This window comes from Pogoniulus pusillus, chromosome 6, assembly GCF_015220805.1.
Source record: "Pogoniulus pusillus isolate bPogPus1 chromosome 6, bPogPus1.pri, whole genome shotgun sequence".
NCBI lineage: Eukaryota > Metazoa > Chordata > Aves > Piciformes > Lybiidae > Pogoniulus > Pogoniulus pusillus.
Genome location: NC_087269.1, coordinates 22068931 through 22090937, shown reverse-complemented (window position 1 = coordinate 22090937; position 22007 = coordinate 22068931). Strand labels below are relative to the sequence as shown.

At 44.1% G+C, this 22007-nt stretch overlaps 1 protein-coding gene across 1 annotated transcript in view; it reads right to left on the bottom strand.

The window, feature by feature from the left end:
- The window catches only part of TLL2 (tolloid like 2), a 98556-nt gene that overhangs the window by 36080 nt on the left and 40469 nt on the right, over positions 1 to 22007 (bottom strand). Inside the window, exons 3-7 of the mRNA XM_064144858.1 lie at positions 12465 to 12542; positions 9506 to 9676; positions 8256 to 8373; positions 7455 to 7633; positions 7017 to 7122 (exon numbers count right to left, since the gene is read on the bottom strand). Of these exons, the coding sequence (XP_064000928.1) occupies positions 7017 to 7122; positions 7455 to 7633; positions 8256 to 8373; positions 9506 to 9676; positions 12465 to 12542 (652 nt within the window). The remainder of the gene's footprint in view (positions 1 to 7016; positions 7123 to 7454; positions 7634 to 8255; positions 8374 to 9505; positions 9677 to 12464; positions 12543 to 22007) is intronic.

Below are 22007 nucleotides of genomic sequence, written 5' to 3'. Positions count from 1 at the left end.
TACAATAAAAGGATGCCTTCCCCTCTCTCCATTTTGGAAAGAAAAGAGCTAGATGCAGAGAGTGAAAAGGGGTAAAACACCCAAAGAATAGTCTTGCTTTGATTTGGAAGTTAAAAGAAAAAAATTAACAATGAATAAAAGGTATTTAAGGTAAGGGGAGTTGCAAAAAGGTATAGGGAAGGGAAACAAGGTACAAAATATATATACAACCAGACTGATGGCAATGGATGGAGGTAGAGTCAGGAGGTAGTAGTCCCACCACGTGGTAGGGTGGCTACCTGGCTGTCCTGTAGTCCTGTATACCCCTAAATTCCTCTCCCTCTGTGGTTTGAATGGGAGAGGAAAAGGCGTGAAAAGGCCTGTTCCCACCCCCTGCCCTGCAGGCATGAAGAGGGTGAGCAAGGGGCCCTTCTGGCATGAGGGGTGCCTGTGCAGTGCCTGCGCTGGGATCGGGCTGGGATTGGCTGTGGTCTTTGTGCCTAGGCAGTGGTAACTCTGCGCTTTGTCTAGGGAGTGTATAAATATTGGGGGACTTCCTGCTCTTGCGGTTCCCCCCTAAGAGTTTGCTCCTGCCTGAGAGTTCTCCCCCCCACCTGGATAGATCCTGCAGCAGGAGCTCCTGGTGCTCTGCTCTCGAAGGACGCTTCCCACCATTAGCACCCTTTATGCAGGCTCAATAGGCCTCAGACCCTCTGGCGGCTTCTGAAAGAGAACCCGAGGGGACAAGCAGCTGGACCGCCCTTCTTCCAACCAGCCTGGCTCACCTGTGAGTAACTGGCTCAGCTTTATTATTAAGTGGAAATGCTATAATTTAATAGCTAAAGCCTTTTCCAACATCTGACTTCCAAAGTAGTCAAATTACCTATGGTATCCTTGTAGATCTTCTCAATCGAAACTGAATCTGCTAATTAAAACTAAATGTATATAGTTCTGGGGGTGGGTTTTCAGGAAAAATAAAATAACTCTATTTGTATATAAAATCCCTGACTCAGCCACATTAATTCCCTGCCTCCACAACAGTGGCACAGCAGGAGCAGTGGAAAACAGGGGGCTGCTGGCAGGCAGGGCAGAGAGAAACAGCAAGTTCCCGTTTCTATAGGGACTCTAGACAGGAAGCGGGAATGGGCTAACCATTGCACCTAGGGTCAGGTTCGGACCATCCCCAGGAGGGGTTAACCCTTTACACGGACTAAAATGGGAGTGAGGAATCAGAAATATGGCTGGTAAAGTCCAAACTACCATGGCTGGGCTGTCCAGTTCACAGGAAATATTTCATTGCACCCCTGAGTAGCTTTGGAGGCACCAAAGCTAGCAGTGAGCTTGAGACTTCAGCATCTGCTCAGTGAGGCAGATTTTTCTTTCTGAAGGACAGGATACAACTGTCAGTAGAGCCTGGTGGGAAATCAGGGCAGAAGAAATAATTCTCATGCTGCTTAGAGACCTGATACAAGATTCTTCAAGTATGAATTAAGCTCTAAGTATACAAGTAATTCTGCTCTTTGGGCTGCTCAGCTGCTCAAAGCTTTGGGAGGAGCTTAAGAGGGGTTTGTTGCATTTGATTTATTATAAATAAAAACTTCAAGCAGAGTATTTGGATCACAGCTCTCCAAAGATGCAGTCAGTATTACCAAACAGAAAACAAAATTCCATTAAACATACTTGGTGGAGGAAGTTTCCGGTAAATACCGGGCTGAAGAAAGAAATGGAGTGGATTGAATTTAATCTGTTTTAAAAACTGGAATTAGCTCTTGTATGTGGGATTTTTTTTTTTTCCAGTGGTAGGAAAATTCCTGATCAGCACTAAAATCAATGCTTACAAGCTTTGAGTTGAGCCCACCAAATTTTGACTAACAAATTCAGGCTAGCATTCTACATGCTAGTGGCATGCCTTAGGCTGAATTTATGTAATCCTCCAATTCCACAAACACCGTGAACAGACACAAAACAGGTCTGTTTGTCCAGACTAAGTTTTCAAGCCTCCTAGGAGTTCACAGAAGAGCTTGGTATTTAGCAGGGACCACTGAGGCCAGTGAAATGCTTTCTGTACATCTCCAGGCTACAACAGAGAAAAATGACAACATTTAATAGAGAAAACACTGCTTGAACATGCACTGATTCTCTTTCCCATTTCAGCCTTCACAGCTGCATGCTCAAAGGCCCCAGTCCTCTGCACCTAGCATACACCTAGGGTATTATTCACACAATGCAAAAACCTCACAGCTTCAAATCACCCTCGTTACCTGCCAAACACACTTTCTTCCAGAAGGCTATGCTTTATGTTGCAGCAGTAAGGTTTCTAATTTTGCTTTTTCCACTGACTGAATTTTGTACTCCCTGCATTGCTGCAGGACTACTCCCATGCATTGCTGAATGTGACTCCAAATTAGGAGGCACTTAGTATAGTTTGTCTCATTTTCCAGTCAAAGGAATTCAGAACAGAGGAGTTCCTGGATTAAATCACAGAGGTCTCAGCAGTCCCATGTGGTTTACCAAAGTATCATCTGCTTAAGAAGAGTTACGATGTTAAGAAGCATGTTTGCTGAGTATTTCTAAGAGGAGCGATATTTTGCCTCACCAATTAATGAACATCAAGCAGGCATCATTAAACAGAGCAGCTCAGTAACTCTAATACCAGGATCAATATTGAATAAGATACATAACTTTTCCTTAGAGAGGTAGAAAACGAACCCACGAACTCTTCTGTTGTGTAGTCAGGAGCAGAAGATGCGTTAGCTGCTTAAGTCAAGCTCAACAACCTGTCATTGCTATCAGCCAAGAACAATGGAGCGTGAGAAGAGATACTCTCAAGAATCATTAGCATTCACATAGTACACCGAATGTGTAAAGCATTATGCAAACATTGTGAAATTATCATCTGATCTCAAGAAATTATGAGCATTCACCTCCCATCTCAGGGCAACAGATACCAGCATTTAGATACCACTCAAGCCAGCAGATATTCAAGGCAGGTTAAGCACTCAACTGCAGGCAGATGAATTTTGTCCCAACTCTGTTCATATCCCCGTGTGCAGAGGAGAGACAAAGTAGCTCCATGCACTAAAACCTGTGGAGGATGTGTGCATGTCTTGTACAAGATTAAGCTGGTGTGCTGCAAACACATCAAGAAGATGCCCCTTGACATGAGGGCAGTGTTACTTGCATCCTGATTCAAACATGAGTTTTGTAGAGGTCATGTTTTGTAATTCAAGGCTGTGCTGCCATGTCTACTAACAAGAGCTTAGTGAGTTAAGGTGACCTACTATTTGCTTAGGGTTCTGTGGAGGTTTAAATGTTCTTTTTGCTAAATTGCCATTTATGTTTCTTGACAGCTGTGAAAGAAAGAGTTTGAAGAGACAGCAATATTCAGTTTAATTTGCTGCCATGCCTGTAAGGAATGCTCCGGGAACTAAAAGCCTACAGTCACACTGCAAAACAGGCAACTTTCTGACACAGACAAGAACAGAAATTCCCATGGTAAAAACTGGTTATTGCTGTCATTACATCTCTTCCACCATTCTCCTGTCCCTATATTGTCCAAGCTCACTTTAGGGGGGGGGTTCTGCTAGATGACCTTTGGAAGTCACTTCAAGTCAAACCATTCTATGATTCTATTAGCCACAGACACAAATATGTTTTGCTGTGAGTGACTCTTACAGTAATCTTCAAAAGTACTATTGGAAGCAATGCCCATTGATAGGACTGTTTGTGTCTCAGAAAAACTGCCCCTTTCTGTTCTAGCCACAAAGATTAGAATAAAAAGGGGCCAGGATTTGCAGCAGCATTTGACCATGGTGAATGCCATTCCATTTGTTATCATCAAGATTCACAAGAGTTACAAACAGTAAGATTTTGCTTAATGCCACCTAAACATTGCTTCAAGATGGTAAGTCAGAGACACGGCTCTTAGTCCTTCATATCCTCCTCATTCACACACATCATCTCCACTGGTGGGCTGCTCATACCATCCCTTTCCCATGCAGACTTCACAGTGTCTGCTAATGTCTTAATGCACCCCTCTCCAGCTCTTCCCTTGCAGGGTCATACAGAGGCTCTCTTTTATTTCTAGCCCGATTCTTATGAAGCTTGCTAGAGCTTAGTATCTTCATGGGCTCTATGCTTTCTTCAGTTTGGGTTGCAAATGACTGGCACTTGCAAAACTCTGTAAGATGGGAAGGAGACACGCAAGCACTCACAAATCTCTACTAATGGGTTAAGGTAAGCATGGTTTCCCTAGGGCAGAACATGTGAAGATAGGCCTTGCTGAACTGAAAGCCTGTTCCCAGCATGACCTGTTTACAATGAGAGCACAATCAGCCCACAGAGGCACTTAGGGCTCAGTTCAATTACTGCACAAAGACTCCTACTGGGGTGAGGGTGGGTCACAGAGACAAAGGGCTTAAAGAAAACAGACTGAAAAAAATCCTATTAAGCAGCAATTTAAATTTAGAAGGACTCTTGCCATTTTTATCCCTTTTTGGCCCAGCAGTGTTCTGAAGGACCCTGGTTTTCAAGAGACACAAACTCAAAGGCATCCACAATATAAATGGCAGTAATAACTTAATCCTGCTTTTGTGAAAGACAATTCTAACCATTTAGAGCTAGCAAATGCTGGAAGGGTCCAGCAGATGCCTCAAGGGAAGAAAAATTGTTTGCTTTGGGTATCTGAACCAAAGAAATCTCTAGAGACTGCAAAGCTCCCTTGTCCAGCCAGCATCTCCTCCTGCCAGTACAAGCAGCATTTCAGCAAGTTTCTTAATTCTCCGCTGATTGATCTGAAGAAACAAAAGCACAAAATAATAGGCTTGGCACTTCCCTACCACTGCACACACACACACACACCAAATAAAATCCTCAAGCCCACCTTTCATTTTTTCAGTATAAATTTCTCAAGAATATGAATATTTGTGCTCTGTCTCTCATCTCTTTTACTCATGATACGCAGTGAAGGAGGGAGTAACAGTGGGATTTCTGGGAAAAAAGTCCTCCAAATAATGCCATGAAATGAAGCTGGGCATTGTCCTGGAGTCTGGTATACCCCTAAACTCCTCTCCCTCTGTTGCTTGAATGGGAGAGGAAGAGGCTTGAAAAACCTGTTTCCCCCCACTGCCCTGCAGGCATGAAGGGGGAGAGCAAAGGGCCCTTCCGGCACCATGGGTGCCCTGTGAGATGCTCACACTGGAATCAGGCTGGTGATTGGTTGTGATCTTCGTGCCTAAAAAGTGGTAACTCAACCCTTTGTCTAGGATGGGTTTAAATATTGGGGTACTTCCTGCCTTGGGGTTCCCGCCTTAGAGTTCTCCCCTGCCTGGATAGTTCCTGCAGAAAGAGTCCCCTGGCGCTCCGAAGGACAGGCTCTTGAGGGACAGGACCGTCCCTGCTTTGGACAGCTTCCCACCAAACCTGCACCCCCTTTATGCAGCTTGATAGGCCTTAGAGTGCCTCAGAAGTCTTTTGAAAGAGAGCCAGTGGACAAGCATCTGGATTGCCCTTTCTGACAGCCTGACTCACCTGTGAGTAAAGTTTTGGCTCAGCCTGATTAATAGTGGGGAATGCTATGTTTAGTAGCTTAGCCTTTTCCAACTCCTGACTTCCAAAATAGTCAAATTTACCTAAGGTATCCTTGTAAGATCTTCTCAATCAAACTGAATCTGCTAATTCAAACTAAATTAATTCCTGTATATAGTTTTGGGGCCAGGCTTTCAGGAAAATAAAATAATTCTGTTTTTATATATATTCCTGACTCGGCCACATTAATTCCCTGCCTCCACAACAGCATCCAGTAAATCTCACACCAAATTCAGGACATAAGGTAACTATGATCATTTCATCTTTCTATCCAGTAGAGCTGTCTGATCAGAAAACAGGTTCCCTCTGGAGGGAAGAGATGAGGGTTAAGGGCAAACAGCTACACAGAAATTTGGCAGTTAATCAAGACAGGAACAGGACTGAAAACTCCATGAAGAACCTAGTTCAACACAATCACAATGCTGTGGAGATCATGATCTAAAGCACATGCATAAACGGTAAGAAGAATACACAAGTAATTAAAGAGAATGATCTTGAGTTTAAATTCTCCTTTGGCAAAGTTGCTAGGGATTCTCAGCTCTTGCATTCTGAACCTTAAGCACAAGCTGGACCACCAAGAGATTCAAAGATGATTTTAGACTAATGCTTCTTGCATGTGGGCAGACATGCACACACATATGTATGCGCTGCCCGGGAAGGTTGCCAAACATGTTAACACTGCTTTGGAAGTCTCTGAGATTACCAGCACTGGATGAATAGAGTGGTAAGGGGAAACCAGGAGTTCACCATACTTCACTCATTTTGCTTTTTCTCAAATACTGTTCAAGCTTTGCAATGCAGCAGAGCTCACTGTAACTGACTGTGCTAGTTTGAAGCAAGCTAGAATGTTTTGGTAAAAGAACTAGATAACAGGCAGTGAAATGAAAAACAATTGATGTCAACTTCTCTCACAGTCTCGCTGAGAACTCTGGGAAGAAGAAAGACTTTTTCTCCATTTTGTCTTCACTCTTGCTTTTGCCTTAGACCTGGTCACATCTCAGTAACCTTGCTCCTACTAACCTTGCTCCCTAACCTCTTGGCTGCATCTCTCTTCTTCCTGAGAACTGGGGTAAGGTTGAGAGGGCCGGGGGAGGTGTTGGGGTGGTTTGAGAGCCCCTCCTGGGGACTCAGGTTTCTGGGAGGGGAGTTGTGCTTTTGTATTGTTTATCCTTTGTATATTTCTGTATATAATTGTATATAACTGTATATATTGTAAATAGCTGCTTGTAAATTCTGCTAGCTGTAAATAAATTGCTTCATCTATATTCCCAGGGTCCGTCTGAGTTAGCTGGGGCAAATACAAAGTGTGGGAGGGGCGGGGTAACCCCCAAACCATCACACTGACATAGATCTCTGCAATAGGTCACAGGACTCCTAGATTCCACATATCCCACAGTGTCAATCACAACTACTGAAAATAGTCTTAAGGACATGCAGCCTTGGTTTATCACCTGGAAAATGTGTTCCTAGCATAATGCATGATGCTGTCAAAGTCATAGGTCTCTCCCAGCGAGTTCACTTCCCCAGCTTCCATCTTTAAAAAGTTGTACTCTTGACCTGTGATGTCAAACACGAAGAGGAAAAAAATAAACCTATCATTTAAAAAAGACCAAAACAGAAAACCTTCCAAACACAACCAACATAAATCCCACTATTTCTAGGAGCCTAGAATGAAAAGGATAGACGGTTAGAGTCTAGTAGTTTCAGCTAGACATTCAAAGTTCACCTAACTATCTTGACCCTTCTTATAGGTAAGGACTAACGATATTTCTTCTTCATGTCAAGACCCTTCATTCCAGCTCACAGACCATTCAGGCTTTCCACAAGTCCAGCAGGAAGTTTTCCACCCACCCAAAATCCAGGTGAAATAACCTGAAGTGCTATTTTACCTTGCTGGATGTTCTCTCTGATGATTGTGACATGCTGGTCCCTGTCAGGTCGTGTGTGCTCATGCCAGAAACCCACCACATGACCCAGTTCATGAGCCACAATACCAAATTTGTCACAGTTCTTCCCAATGGATATAGCCTGAGGGCCACCTCCTCGGCGACCCACATATGAGCAACATCTGGAAAAGAAAAACCACAAACTCATGGAAAAAAACAGTGAACTAGGGAAGTCTGAGACACAGAAACAGAGGATGGCATCTGGCAGGGTCCAGGCCAGATGTATGTGTGTTTGTATGTATAAAGACAACATGTAAGTGCTTATCTATAAAAATACACATATACACACTTCGGTGTTATTCCAGGGGAAATGATCCAGAAGGGCTTAGGACTACCTTCTGAGCAAATCTGGATGTTAGAGGCAAGTTCTTTATAATGAGAGTAGTGGAAGACAGGAACAGGTCGCCCAGGGAGGTGGTTCTGGCACCATTCTGGAGATAGTCAAGGTGAGATTTGACAGGGCTCTGAGCAACCTGATCTAGTTGAGGACGCCTCTGCTTACTGCAGAGAAGGTTGGACTAGATGACCTTTAGAGGTCCCTTCCAACCCAGACCATTCTGTGATTCTGTGAAATTCTTCATTATCTTATCAATTCTCACTAGAAGTGACCAGATACATCTCTGTGACAGATTCTGTCATGCAGCCATTGGTATGTTCTGACCAAAGCCAGGCAAACAAAGATGTTTGTCAACAAAAGGGGTTGTTTCATTGGAGAGAGCTGCAAGAAATGTGTGTGTCACTAACCCGCACGTTCTGTATGTGAACACAATGAAACTCTCTTCATCAGTTCTCTCCACAAATGTCACGCAAGTGTGCTTCTCCCAGTGTCTCATCGCTTGCTTAAAGATAGCTCTTTGGCTTCCTGGAAAAAAAATCCAAGATGAGGAAACAGTTAAGGCACAGCTTTCAAGAAAACATCTAGTGGACTTCATCTGTACAGGGGAACAGTCAATCTGTCCAACAGTCAATCTTATACCTACAGACACTTCTAGGAATCTAAGACCCACTTCCAACTACAGCTGTAGTTCCAACTTACTGTATCATCCTTTTCTCTCCTCAAGCTTGATGAATTAAATGTTCTAATTAATCAGGTAGCAAACTTCATTAAGCACATCACTATTTCTGCACATAAGAAATGTCACCTCACTAGGTACACAGTCTCAGGGAACTTCCCTACAGTATTGCCTTTCCAGCATAGCCTCTGGTACACACAGGGCTGCAGTGCAAGCTGGCATTCTCAAGAGGGACTAGAGAGTGAGGAAAGGCCAGAAGTACCTCAGAAAGGCACAAGATATACAGAAAGGAGCTTCAGGGTGGGATTAAACTGAGGCAAAATACCAAGCTGAACTCAAGAGAAAAACATGCTATGGCAAGAGCTACTTCTTACACAGCAACCCAAACCTTCTCTGGACTAGTTAGTGCATTGGGACACACGCAACAGAGAAGACTCGTCAGACTCTGAAGGATAGGGACAGCTGACACATGTGGGGGCACAGCTGTGGATAGCAAGGTACTCAACATCCTGCCAGGTTGCATGAGCTCCTCTTTTGTAGATGGAGACAAATCCTTCCATGTAGGCTTCACAAACTCCTGGCAGCAGCGTGGGTGCTGGGACAAAGTACATGGGGAACCCAAGGGAATAATGTCTGCTAGATCTAAGTGGGAGATGGTGGAGGCAGCCTTCTGCTTGTGCTCTTCCAATAGCAGCAGGACCCTTCTCTGGAAACACAGAGGCTGAGCACAAGTACTAGCCCCTGAAGCAATCAAGAAAAATGACTGAGTCACCCAATTATTTCTTGGACTCCAAGAGAAGGACCATCTCACCACACACTTTAGTCTCAAATTCCCTTGTACAACCACATGTCCACCCTGCCTCAGGAGGGAGGCTCCCAAGGACCTCAGTCATTTATGGGAAAACTCTGTTCCGGAGATTTGCCACATATTTTGAGACACTCACCCCTGAGCAAACAGGGAACAATGTTTTCATTACTGACCAGTGAAATTTCCTCCGATCACATAAGGGATGATCCCCCCTGGCCAGATCCTCTCAGCCCTGGATGTGGTTGCCCGACGCACTCTGGGAAAGGAGCGTGTGTCCACCCCAAACTCATCCTGATATTCCTTCCTCTTTGGTCTTCTCACAAGCACTGTGTTCTGCTGGCTGTCTGCAAGACAGAGTGGCAATACTGTTTAAATCCTCTTTAGTTCCAGGTGCAGTCCTCAATTAATACCTTGGAGCTTCAGAAAAATAGGAAAAGCAAGACGTTAATCCAAACCAGAAGCCACAGACAGGCTTGCCAGTGATTTGTTTGGGACTGTTGCCCTTCTTGTCTTGGACCCTCCATGTACACTATGCCCAACCTGTTCTCCCAAAAGGGTGTAAAGGGACATCCATACACACTAGCCACCTACTGTCTCCAACAGTAACTTCTTAGATGGGGACACTGTACTTAAACAAGGGGAACAGGAGGGAGGGAGGGAGTCAAATAAGGCCAGATGCCACTGTATATTCTCAACTTGCCCTACTCATCCTGGTCTGCAAAGAAAGGTTTGTTCTGTCAGGATAGCTTCACAACACCAAGTACTCATTTGAATTTGCCTTGGAAGAGGATGACAGCCTTAGATTGAAGCCTATGCCCAAAGGCTTTCATAGATGAAAATTATTACATAAAGGCTTTGTTTTCATGTGTTAAGGCTTGTGTGGCTTAGAAATGCATGTAGAGCTTAGAGTCTCTGCTGGGGGAGGGATGCTCAGGCTGGAAAAGCAAAGGCACTCTGTATTTAGAACAAATCTCTGTCCACCCTGAATCTCTTCATTTTAATGAAAGAGAGTCAAAATACAAAAGGGGAAGGAAGCAGAACAAATGCTGCATTTCTTGCTAAAAAGGCAGAGGGGTCCTGGCTGTTTGGTGCTGGGTGCTGGCCATAAAACCTGCCTGAGGACTCACAAAGGCTTCTAGGCAGACTACACCTGTATCCATGTAGCTATGGCTCTGCTCAGATACTGGTTATGCCTGCTGAAGTTGCACTTTCAAGGCGGTGTAGGTTTGACCCAGCAGAAACTATCCTCCATCCAGAGTTTTCTGGTTGTTCACCCTTTATTTGCTGTGCCATGGTTGACACAAATTCTCAAAGCAGCCACAGTCCAGCTGTGTTTTGCTAGCACATGTAAGGACTGCACAGATACCACTTCTTAGATAAACTGCCTGTATCAAGCAATGAGCACACCATCTGGACTTGAGCAAAAGGATAATAAGAGTGCAAGGGTTGCTACCCCTTCAGAGAGCACTAACCAAATGGGTCACATCAAGTGGATCTACCTTCTCACCTCAAGAAGCAGTGCTGCTGGTGGTGGCTTCCCAGTGCTGGTGGACCTCTCTGAAACTCCAAGAGGAGGGATCTAAGCTGTAGTTGTGATCTTGTGATGGAATTTGCTGGTATGTTGTAAGAATGCTACGGAGGGGAGTGAAATCCATATTCGCAAGACTGGCCACAGCTTTGCTTCCCAAGACAGGGATGTAGGTTGGTGGGTTATGAAAAAGCAGAAGCCCCACTGAGGCTAGAGTGGCTGCTAAGAGCTTCTCTCATTCATCCCTTGGGCAGAAGCACCAGCAAGCAAACCATTACTGTTAAGGCTGAGGGGATCAAAACAATGGGAAGGAAATTAAGCAGTGCAGGAGGGTAAGAGGAATGAACTTCAAACCCTGCCTCCTGCTTCACCAGGCCCCAGCCCTTTCTCTGCTGAAGCAAGAGCTCTGCTTGCTCTGAGCTGCAGCACCGGGAATTTTCCTTTTGTTGCTCTTCCTCCTGATCACCTCCCTGACATGTCAGCTGCACCTAGTATTTCAGAAGCTACCCTTTTCCCAAGTCAACTGCTGGACCCTGGAAGACAGATGTTCTGAGGCTGGAGGTTCTCTCGGTGAAACAGGAACCACCCTCCACCTCTTTGTATACACCTCTTCCATAGAGGTATTGTGGCACCACAAGGGCCACAGCTGGGAAAGGGAGGAGGTCTTGAGACAGAAGTAGTTTTGTTGACACCCATCTCTCAGTCACAAACTGCTCCTGGCACTGCCAAAATCTCCATGATCTGCACAGACAGCTGCCAGCAAAGCCAAGTGAAGAGTCATTTGACCTGCCATGAGTGTGAATGTGTCCCCCACTGAACTGACCTGTTGCATGGTCTCTGACTCATTGCCATGTCCATACAAGGAAAACAACAGTCCCTGCGCACACAGTGCATCACAAACATCTTGTATAGAGTAGACCAACCTCAAGGGAATGCTTGTAAGATCACAGGTCTGGACTGATCCCATAAGCAATGCCTTGCCTACATGAGTGGGAGAAGCCACCTGCAAAACTTGGCCCGGATGACTTCAGGGAACAGAAGTTTAAACTGATTTAGTTGAAACATCCCTCCAGCAAGGAGCAGCCAGCTAGCATTATACTCTGGCCTTGGAGTAAATAATTTTTGCTGACCTGGTGACAGTTACAGCTACCTGTATGAACTGGGTCTGGCTGGGATGGTACTATGGTACTGGCCATACTTAGCAAAACAAAATCTTCAGTGTTTTGTCTCCTACAAGCAATTGCCTTTGTATCACTCATTTGTTTTGGAGTTGCCTCTTCACTTATTAAACTGTCTTTATCTCAGCCCATGAATTTTCTCACTTCTCTTTCTCCTGCTCTCCCACCCCTCTTACCAGGGGAGTGAGACAGTGACCAAACAGTTGTGTGAGTGCTTGGCTGATGGCTGGGGTCAACCCACCACACTGTATGACGGAAATCCACCCTTGCAGAGAGTCCATCGCCACCAACAAAAGCAGACACCTGAGCAGGGCTGGTCTCCTAGGCATGGAGGCATACACATGTACAAGCAACGAAACATGGTTTTACAGGGAATAAAAAAATGAATAACAGATACCCAAAAGTCTGTGTGGGGTACCACATTACCCTTTTTAACTGCTTTGTAACTATCATCAGTTGAAGTGGAGCTTTCACTTGACACATGAAACTCTTCTTCCAGGCCTCCTGCAAATGAAAAAAGAGCAAAGACATCTGGTGAATTGCTTAGCAGAACTCTGACGTGTGAAGGACAGCAGCTATTAGTGATGCCATCTGGGGGCTTACTGGCCACAGAAACTGCTCTCCCTGTACGGGGAGAAGGGATTAAGAGTGATACAGCTTAGCCCTTTTCCAGGATTTGCTCCTACCCTATAGCGACACCTTGCAATTTGTTATAATCCTATGCCTTAATTTCCACATACACTTAATAGGCTGAAAGTATCTTCTAGGAAAGGCTAACCTCATTGAGATTTACTGAGAATAGGAGCTATACAAGGAGGATGGTAGCAATAGTAACCATCGTTGTCAAATCTCAAAGCCAAAAAGGTACACCATCAAGGCAAAGAACTATCTGCATTTACACAAATACACTCTAATCAGCTCTCATATAGCTGGCCTGAGTTCAGCTCAACCTGAAAATGAAAGGCCCTCTTGGTGATGCTAATACCCCACTGGTTACCAAAGCAGGAAGAAATGACACATTAGCTTCTGAGTATTTCTTGTGTTTCATCCATCACCAGCTACCCTTCCCTTTCAGAACAACACTGCTAGGCACAGGGAGGTCCTCATCCTGTCCATTGAGGTGGCTCCTTCCAGCTCAGCTACCAAACCAAAATGGGTTAGTCCCACTCTTGAGTGTTCTCTGCCTGGCTTTCCTATTTCCTTGTGGAAAACCAACTCATGATGTTCCTGTGATGCTCAAGACACCAACATGCTCAGGGAAGGGTTTGACATGTACTGGTCACAGAAACCACAGGAGTTGCATGGCATCTTTGTAGCAGGGCTGTGCCTGACCCTCTCCCTGAAGACAGCACTGCTGCTTCCTCTCCCAGCCAGTGTGCTACAGCACAGCAATGGTGGCAACAGCGTGCAGCAGAGGCTGCAGAAGCAGCTTTACCAAGTTATGCTGTTCAGCACACTAAGGGGACTGAGTGGGCTCAGAGGATCCAGAATCCTCTACCACAAGATGAAGACTGAGGGAGAGATTCTAGTGATGTGACTTTTGGGGGAAGCTAGGGAAGAGACAGAGACCCCCACCTAGATCTCCTACTGGTCTTTTGATGATTAAGGTACCACAACACACGGCAATAGCTCAGTAGTGGATTTAAGTTTTGCTGATGTATTATGTAGGATCTTCCCTCAATACTGGATCCACTTTGCAACATAGAAAGATTTTAATGTCACCCAGTGTCAGAAACTGATCTAAAACAAACAATAATTTGTTCACACTTCTTTTTCAAAGTTCTGCCCACTGTAAAGGCAAACAGTGACTCTACCAATTCTCCTGTGCTGCAGAAAGCAAACTGCAATCTCCCTCCCTTACATAATGTTACCACTGAAGACTGATTTCTGTAAGTGCCATTTTGTCCCCCCTGGTTCCTACAATCCTAAAGTCTACAGACAATCCTCTCAACTGCAGCACGTAAGAGAGAATCACAAGCAGGTAACACAGGAGAGGGACTGAGTTCTGCTTCATATATACATAGCAAGGTGCCAGACACACTGAAGTTCTGAAAGCTCATAGACAACTCATGGACAAAGGCTTTAAACAAAGTTTTCACAGGGCTGGAAAAATCTTGAATTACTTATCTTCTGTCTTGATTTTGTAACTATATTTTATTCACAGTTTTTTTCCTAAACTTACTTCCTGGCACCATCTTCTTCAACTTCCCCTAAACTAAATGCTCGATTCTAAATGAACTCCCTCAATACTAGTCAGAACAGGAAAAAAAAACTACACACAAAGACAAACCACAAGCCCAAAAGAAAAAACAACTCCCAACAAGCAAACAAACGAAACCAATCCAAACCCGAGGGCAGCTAAATATTTCAAAAAGGGCAAAGAGACAGAGGTATTTTCACAATGCCTATTTTCTGTGGTATTTGTCAGTTTTTTAAAGATGTCTAAATGAATTTAAAAGTTCAGAGTCCTTAATGGTGGTTTTGCATAAATCATCAATGATTCATTATAAAATCTACCCAGGGATCTGGTTGTCATCTCAAGGGAGAACCAGCAGTCATAGTCTTGAGATTTGGATTCTGCATATTAACAGCAGCTACTGAGTGCTGGAAGAGAGCACTAGACATCATCCAGCAGCAAGAGAACCTTCAGGAATGGGACAGCAGAAATGCAGTGAAAGGGATAGGAAAAATGTTTAGAAAATTGAGGGGGAAAAAGAGAAGAACATGGACATTCTTTCTATAGCTGTTTGTCTTCCAGGTTTCCTGGGCTTTGCATTTGCAAGATCAAACTTGGGAAGACCACAGAAGACAGAGAATAAGAATAGAGATTATAGAAATCTGGTCAATGAGCCACTGACCAGTCACAGATCCAACAAGGAAAAACTGACTAGCATATCTTTGGCATGAAAGTTCTCCATGGTGACTCTAGTAGGAGAGAGTGCCTAGGGCAAGAGAGCAAATTGTGTAACAGACAAATAAAACTGATGTGAACTACAATCACAGCCTTAGGAAGGTGGTGCTGATACCACCACTGTTGTCCCTCTCCTCCCTTCCTCACCTTGGTATCATGGGTATCCTGTGAGCAGAAGGAAAGCTGAATGAGCTGGTCTCTGCAGAGGTATTAGCAAGAACAAGTTTCTACAGTCTTGGTGGTAAGGTGAAGCGTGAAGAGCATGTTCAACCATTGTATGTAAAAAAGGAGATAGTCAGACAGCACTGCTGGATGCCATGAGGATAATTCCAAGAGGGATGTAGCTGGAAAACTATTTGTTTTGCTCTGGAGCTGACTTCTTGCAAATCATTCTCCTGCCACTCTAAGAGGCAAGGACACGGCAAAAGGTATCTCTCTTGAAGGTACCTTTAGAAGTATTTCCAAGGTACAGCCCTTGGAGGAGGGCTGAGAGGATGGTATCAAATTCTATCTCTCAGACAACATATTGCTATAACTGAACAGAATATCAGGAAAGGGATAATGAATGACAGCAGCAAAATGAACTAAAGGAAAATAAAATACCCAAACCCCCAGCTGACTATAGGTTAAAGCTTCCTGGTCCAAGAGACACACTAAATCAGAGGATTGTCTCTCAAAGGAAGTGCTGTAGTTTAACAGAGCTTGACTGGACAAAAGCCACTAGATGTGTGAACAGGAACAAGCCTGATTCAACAAGATGGATTGCTCTGAACTCTATCACTCTTTTCCAGCCTCAATGTCCCATCCTAAGATTTCTCTTTGTTTTCTTTCATGTCCAGTCCTCGTCACTTCCTTAAGCTCAAGCTCAACAAAAGTTTCTCTTCTCAGTTAAATTTTACATCCCAGGACTTCTCACCATCTCCTCCCCCACACTCCCTCAAAGTATGCTATTCTTCACACAATATTCCATTCTATTTAAAGGAAACTCCAATCAGCCATTCACCACCAGAAGTATTAAGGCATGCGGTCTCTGCTGAAGCAAAGGATAATTTTGTATTTCTAAATAAATGCAGCTTGCTTCCAGTCACAAACAGATTGCTTCTTAATTGAACTTGGGAGTTGAATTATATGGTGAATTAGGAAAAAAGAACAACTCTGTATTTAGTGAATTGTTCCCCTAAGAGGGAGCTATATGGGATTGAATTGCAAATGATGGCACCAAACCCTGCAGCCGGGCCCCTCTCCTGCACCCAAGCTGCTGACCTCTGCCGTGCTACAGTGTCATTCCCGCAGACTGCTTTTCCGAGCTGTGAGCACATTCTTTCCCAGAGATCAGTGCAAGCCTTGGTTTCTTATGCAAAGGAGATGCTTGAATAAACTAGTGTGACTAATGAAATCTACATCATCTTTGCATATTTTGTCTCATTGTAGCTGATGAAAAGGGACAGCACTACACAAAGGCCAGATATGAGTGCGCAGATACACCGGATATTTTCAAACTCTACTAATCTCAGTAGCACGACAGGGAGCACTCACACCCTACTCTCCCACACAGGTGTTTTGGAGTCATAGATGCGAATTTTGAAGGATCTTGTTCCAATTCACTTGAGCTTTTAGACATTTCCTACCTTTGTGATATCTAAACACAGCTCAAAGATTAAAGTGACTTAACAGATATTTAATCCTCTCTTGTGATTCTTCCCAAGAGGAGGTGAAAGCAAAACCCTAGCAAAATAAAGATAAGTAACTGACATGCCATAATCAATAAATAAGGAAGCAAAGAAATTCGTCTTGCATTTGGAAGCAGCTGCACATAGATTGCAGGCAATGTGCAGGTTCTGTTAACCACTCAAAGCATTTGAGAAGCTGTATCACTTTGTTGGACTATCCTGTCATATCCAAGAGTTACAGTGCTACTGCTCCAGAGTATGAAAGGCACATGTATGTCTTGAAGCCTATTACTGTTTGAAAAATCTCCATTCTCCTCTTCAGTGTTTGTTTGACAATATGCTCTACGAAAAGCAAATACAGTGATAAAAAGGCTGGCTTGGTCTACTACTTATCATAACAAGGTGAGCAAAACAGGGATGGATTTGAATTCAGCAGTTAACAAGCCTTCCCAAGTTCAATTTCATCTTCAGTACTTCCCACTTGTCGCTGTGCCAAACCAGCCATCACCTTTCTCCATCCTAACTGTGTAAGCTTTGTCTGTTTCTCTAAATACCAGAGATGACACAGAATTTGTTAGGTCACGTCTCTTAACCTCTTTTCATTTCCACATTTTTTGTGACTCCTAGCAATTTGTCCTGCTTATACAGCTATAACTCCAGCAGGACACTGTTGGACTCCCTAACTAGATAACTTAGTTCTGTGCATGACCTGGCAGAGAACACACAGGAGATTCTCTGCCCAGGCTGGGGAATATTCAATCCCCTACTTACACTTGTACAACAACTCACTTTTCTGTTTCCTGCAGACCAGCAGGAGCTTGACTGACTGAAAGAAATGTCCAGTACCTTAAAATGCACCACAAATCTGAGAAATCCACCACTCTTACAACCCTGACCAAAGAATAGGTGCCTAAGTTGTTTGCAGTTACTAGAGAGACAGCCTGAGGTGGTAGGTAAAGGTCCAGCGAAGTAGAAAGCAGCAGGCTGTGGCATTGCTGGGAAGAAAGCAATTTATCTCACTCTTACAGAAGAGGAAATTGAAAACCCAATTTTGTTAAAATCCATCCAAGTTAACCAAAATAAAATACAAAACATTAAGAAAGAGGGAGCTCACAGAGCATGCCATCTAAACTGCGGTGCTTGTGGTTCCCCTGTACCACTGGCACAGGACAAAAGATGTGCGACCTGAGGAAAAAGCAAGACACAGACTCCATTCAGTACTCGTAAGTACCATGATCATGAGAGAAGCTTCTGGAAGAACAAGATAAGTCAAAGTTGATGTTACATGCTGCTTTTTAACTTCCTCATTAACCAGTGGTCAAGAACTTCATTTAGAGTAGAAATAAAACCACTTTATTGCACTGGATTTTCTAACCACAGAGAAAGTGATGATTTTATTAAAATAAGCTCTACTGGGAAAACGTATTCAGAATGTGGAACAGATGTTTCCCAGAGCTGGTGAGGAGTCTATAGCATAAACCTTTCATAAACCCCCAGGCCCTGGAGATCTGAGCAAATGATTTGAGATAGATCCTTCAGCATTTCCTGTCAGTGGAATAGCTGAAGTTCCCTCAATTTACTTTAAAAAAAATGAATTAAAGAGAAGAATTCTGAACCTCTAACTCCCTGCAGGAATCTGTTTTTCATATTCAGAGTAAGCTGACTAGCTGCAATAACTCAGGAGAGTCCCAGAGTCCAGAGGCTTGACAAGCAGGTGCTCTCCACATTAGCTCTGCAAATGCTCGTGCAGGGTGAGGACGCTGGCCTCCCAGGGAAGTTCATGAGAAGGTGGTGAACACAACTAAGCAAACGCTTCTTTTTAAAGAAGGCATTGCAAGGAATGGGACAATCTGACCCACCCTCTGCTCCAACCTTTCAATGCTTAAGGGGAGCAACACTCTGTGGAGCGGAAGGGGCATTTTCCTTAAGGCCATAATAACCACCTCTGCTCCCTGGCATAAAATGACAGACAGATAAGAAAATAACAAGAAAGATAAAAAGTTACTTACAACCTGTGTCAAGACACTGATTTCCTCTAGTGACAAAGAGGTCTGCAAGTCTCTGGCTTACAGTTTGTTTAGTGAGGCGAGCGAAAAAAGCCAGAGTACACAATTACTTTCACCATGTGCTCATCTCTGCTGTATGGCCAACACATCAAAGCAGTAATGTGTAGAACCAATTACCCTCCACACCGTTGCACTGGTTATCTAGTTAACCTGATGGATCAAGATCTGTTTCTAACAGGTGTCTGCCTCTACACTACAGTTCTCTCGACTCACAAAAATCCTGCTCCAACCCTGTCTCTCCTTTGAAAGGAAAAAAAAACAGAAGTGAACTTGCAGGTGATAAGGAAACATTCAGAGCTGGCGCAGCTTTGCCCACTACTGCTCTAGCAGGCAGTATTAGCCCTTCACCTCACTCTGCTAACAGCCCTTTCCTCTGACCTGCACTGCCTGATTTCTTCAGCCTCAATCTACTCTGGGCCTCTTCGGGCACAGCCATGCACAGCTCCCTGTGCTGCCCTGCAGCATCCCCTTACCTTGCTGCAGCTGTGGGCTCCCAGTCAGAGCCCAGAGCTCTCCAAAGGCTAGCCAGACTTCTCCCACTCAGCCTTTCTAATCCTTTTGTTTCCCCCCTACCTTGTTTATAATGGATAAAAATTAACTAAAAATGGAAATGCTACACTGGACACTAAATTATCTTTGAATGCAATTAAAACTCCTTTCACGGAGAGCATGTAGTGCCAGAGACCTTTCTTTCGGCCTGCTTTCTACCTGGATATTCAGACGCTCCCAATCCTGGAGCTCTTTGAAGAGGTTTTGGTAGTTTGTGTCCACTAGCAGCCTGTATCACGTTTAACAGGCAGATGAGCACCCAAAGTAGATACAGTCAAAGCATCATGTCTGCTTGGTTACCTACCAGCTCCACCATATGCTATTTAAAGGGCAATCCAAACTACCTGCCAACATCAGGGAAAGTAGGGAAGCTGAGGCATAAGCCAGCCTTGAGTCAGAAGAAGTTGGATTTTAACATCTTGGGGAGTAGAAGTCCAATAAGGACACTGTTGGGTAGCTTTAGGCTATCTTCAGCCCCAAGGTACAGGCTCCTTAGTGAAACAGATGTCCAAAATGTTTGCAGTCATTAAAGAAGCTATGGGGGAGCTGGTGGGTGGGTTTGTATATGGAAAAGGAGCTTTCCTCACCGCAGTGATCTGCCCACTGAGAGAAGCTGGCAGAGAAGCTGCCTTCTCTGTTCCAGGGACAGCTGCAGTGCAGAGGGGAAGTCAGGTCTCAAACCATAGGTCTCTGCCACAAACTGGCTCCAGGATTCAGCAAGACCATCACCTGCAAAAAGAGGAGTGGCTAATCCCCTCCCTAACACAGCCTTGTGCATCTCACACTAGCATCTTTGCTCTAGGAAGTGGAACAGTAAGGTAATCTGAATATTCTTTTTGCCTCTGATCTTTGCCCCAGAGAAACTTGTTACCACTTCCCCAGAGCTGTCCAAGTCACCATCTGGCCTTCAGAACTACAGCAGCAAACACAGTGCAGCATTTCAGCCTAAAACTAATTTGCTTTCTTTCCCCACTTGACAGCTGAATAAATACTTTGTCCTTGCCATTTGAAAAGAGGAGCCACAGCAAAGGCTTTTTTTGTCCCGTGCAGCTCCAGCCTTCTTTCCAAATTAGGCCTGAACAAGCAGCTCAAAGTGAGCACATTTATTCCACAAATGTAACCCCTTTCTGCTCACAATCAACCACGAGCAATTTACGACTTCTAATTTATTTGTTTTTTGCTATTATCCATCAAGCCATTTTGGCTACCGATTGTTTCTTGGACCTGCCAGCTACTTTGCTGAAAAGGGTAAGCAACTTTCATCTTGTGGGCACAGCAACACAAAGGAGAGAGCCTCAGGGTCAAGACACCCAAGCCAGCCTCGTGGAGTGACTACCCTGCAATGACCGATCGCAGAACTTACTGACCCCCCTCTCTTTCTGACCATTTCTGCCTCCGAACTCATTTGCTAAAACACCTTTGGAAATGACAAGGCAGCCTATGCAATTGAGGCAAATTCAATGTCTCATTCAAGCAAGTATTCAAGGAAATTAGGCATTTGCCCAGCTCTGAAACAAATGCACAATTTAGGCAATTTTGCAGTTACTGGGTAAGGACTGTCAAATTTTACGATTAGGGTAATGGATTTAACTTCCAATGTCATTTCCACATTTCCATATGGATAAACTGATCTCCTCGAGTACATTTGCCCATGTGTTCCCTGCATCACAGTTAATTAATATAAAGCTATTTAATAACTTCCACTTAAACACAAAAGACTATTCAGACTCTTCTGGCATCAGCAGAAGGAACAGCCTCCCAGTGTGTTACACCAGCTGTAGACAAGAGCGACAGAAAATTTAATTAAGAGCAATTGAGAGCAAGACAGTTGCAAACAGAAATCAGATGTTATAAATGCTCTACATAATGACTACCCCAACTCTTTAAAGAGTTAATAAGGCCATCTAGCATCAACTCCCAGGTGCTTAAGTTGTGCCCAAAAGAGAACTTAGGGGATGCAAAATGCAATGGGGCTGACAGCCAAAGTCAAAGTCAAGCAGGGAACAGCAGGGATTCAGCATTGCTAGTGCAGTGGCATGGCTGCAGCTATGCCCAAAGTTGATGGTGGCATCATGTTGAATAAGGAGGTAAAGAAATGGGCTGTTTGGAAGCAGTTTCAAACATAGCATCAACGAATATAGTTTCCACAGATGTCTTTGGGTGCTTAAAAGGAGTTAATTGACTCATCAACAAAATCCAGGCTGATTAATTTATGATGCATAGCATTTGACGAAAGTGATACTATGCTACTGCCTTCCTGGCTAATTTCTGAAAGAAGCATATGAACTGTACTCACAGGATAAACAGAGTTAAAGTTTCCACTAAGAATGAGTAAGTGACAGAGGCTGAAATAGCTGGGGACTTTTGTTACAATGGAGAAAGCTTTACTGCTTATGCAGATTAATTTTAGCAATATTGCAGAGCTCAGAGAATCAGTAAAAGAAAAACCACAGAAGTCTGAATGCTGGCTGCACTGCAGAAATGAAACCTCTTATTTTGACAGGCAGGAGGCCACCATCCAGAAAACTTGATTATAGGGAACAGTACATTTACAAAACAAACTTTGTGGTGCATGTGACCAGCTGCCACCGGGAACCCAGACAAGAGGGAAACATACATCTTACTCCATGGGGAACCCAGAGCAAGTAGTAGGGCTGTGTCATTCAGTTGTGCTCTGGAAAGGGCCAGGTGGTATCTTCACTTATTACTTGGAACTCTCTTTACCCAGCCCTGTAGGAATTATATCACAAATGGGAAAGAGGACATAGAGTTT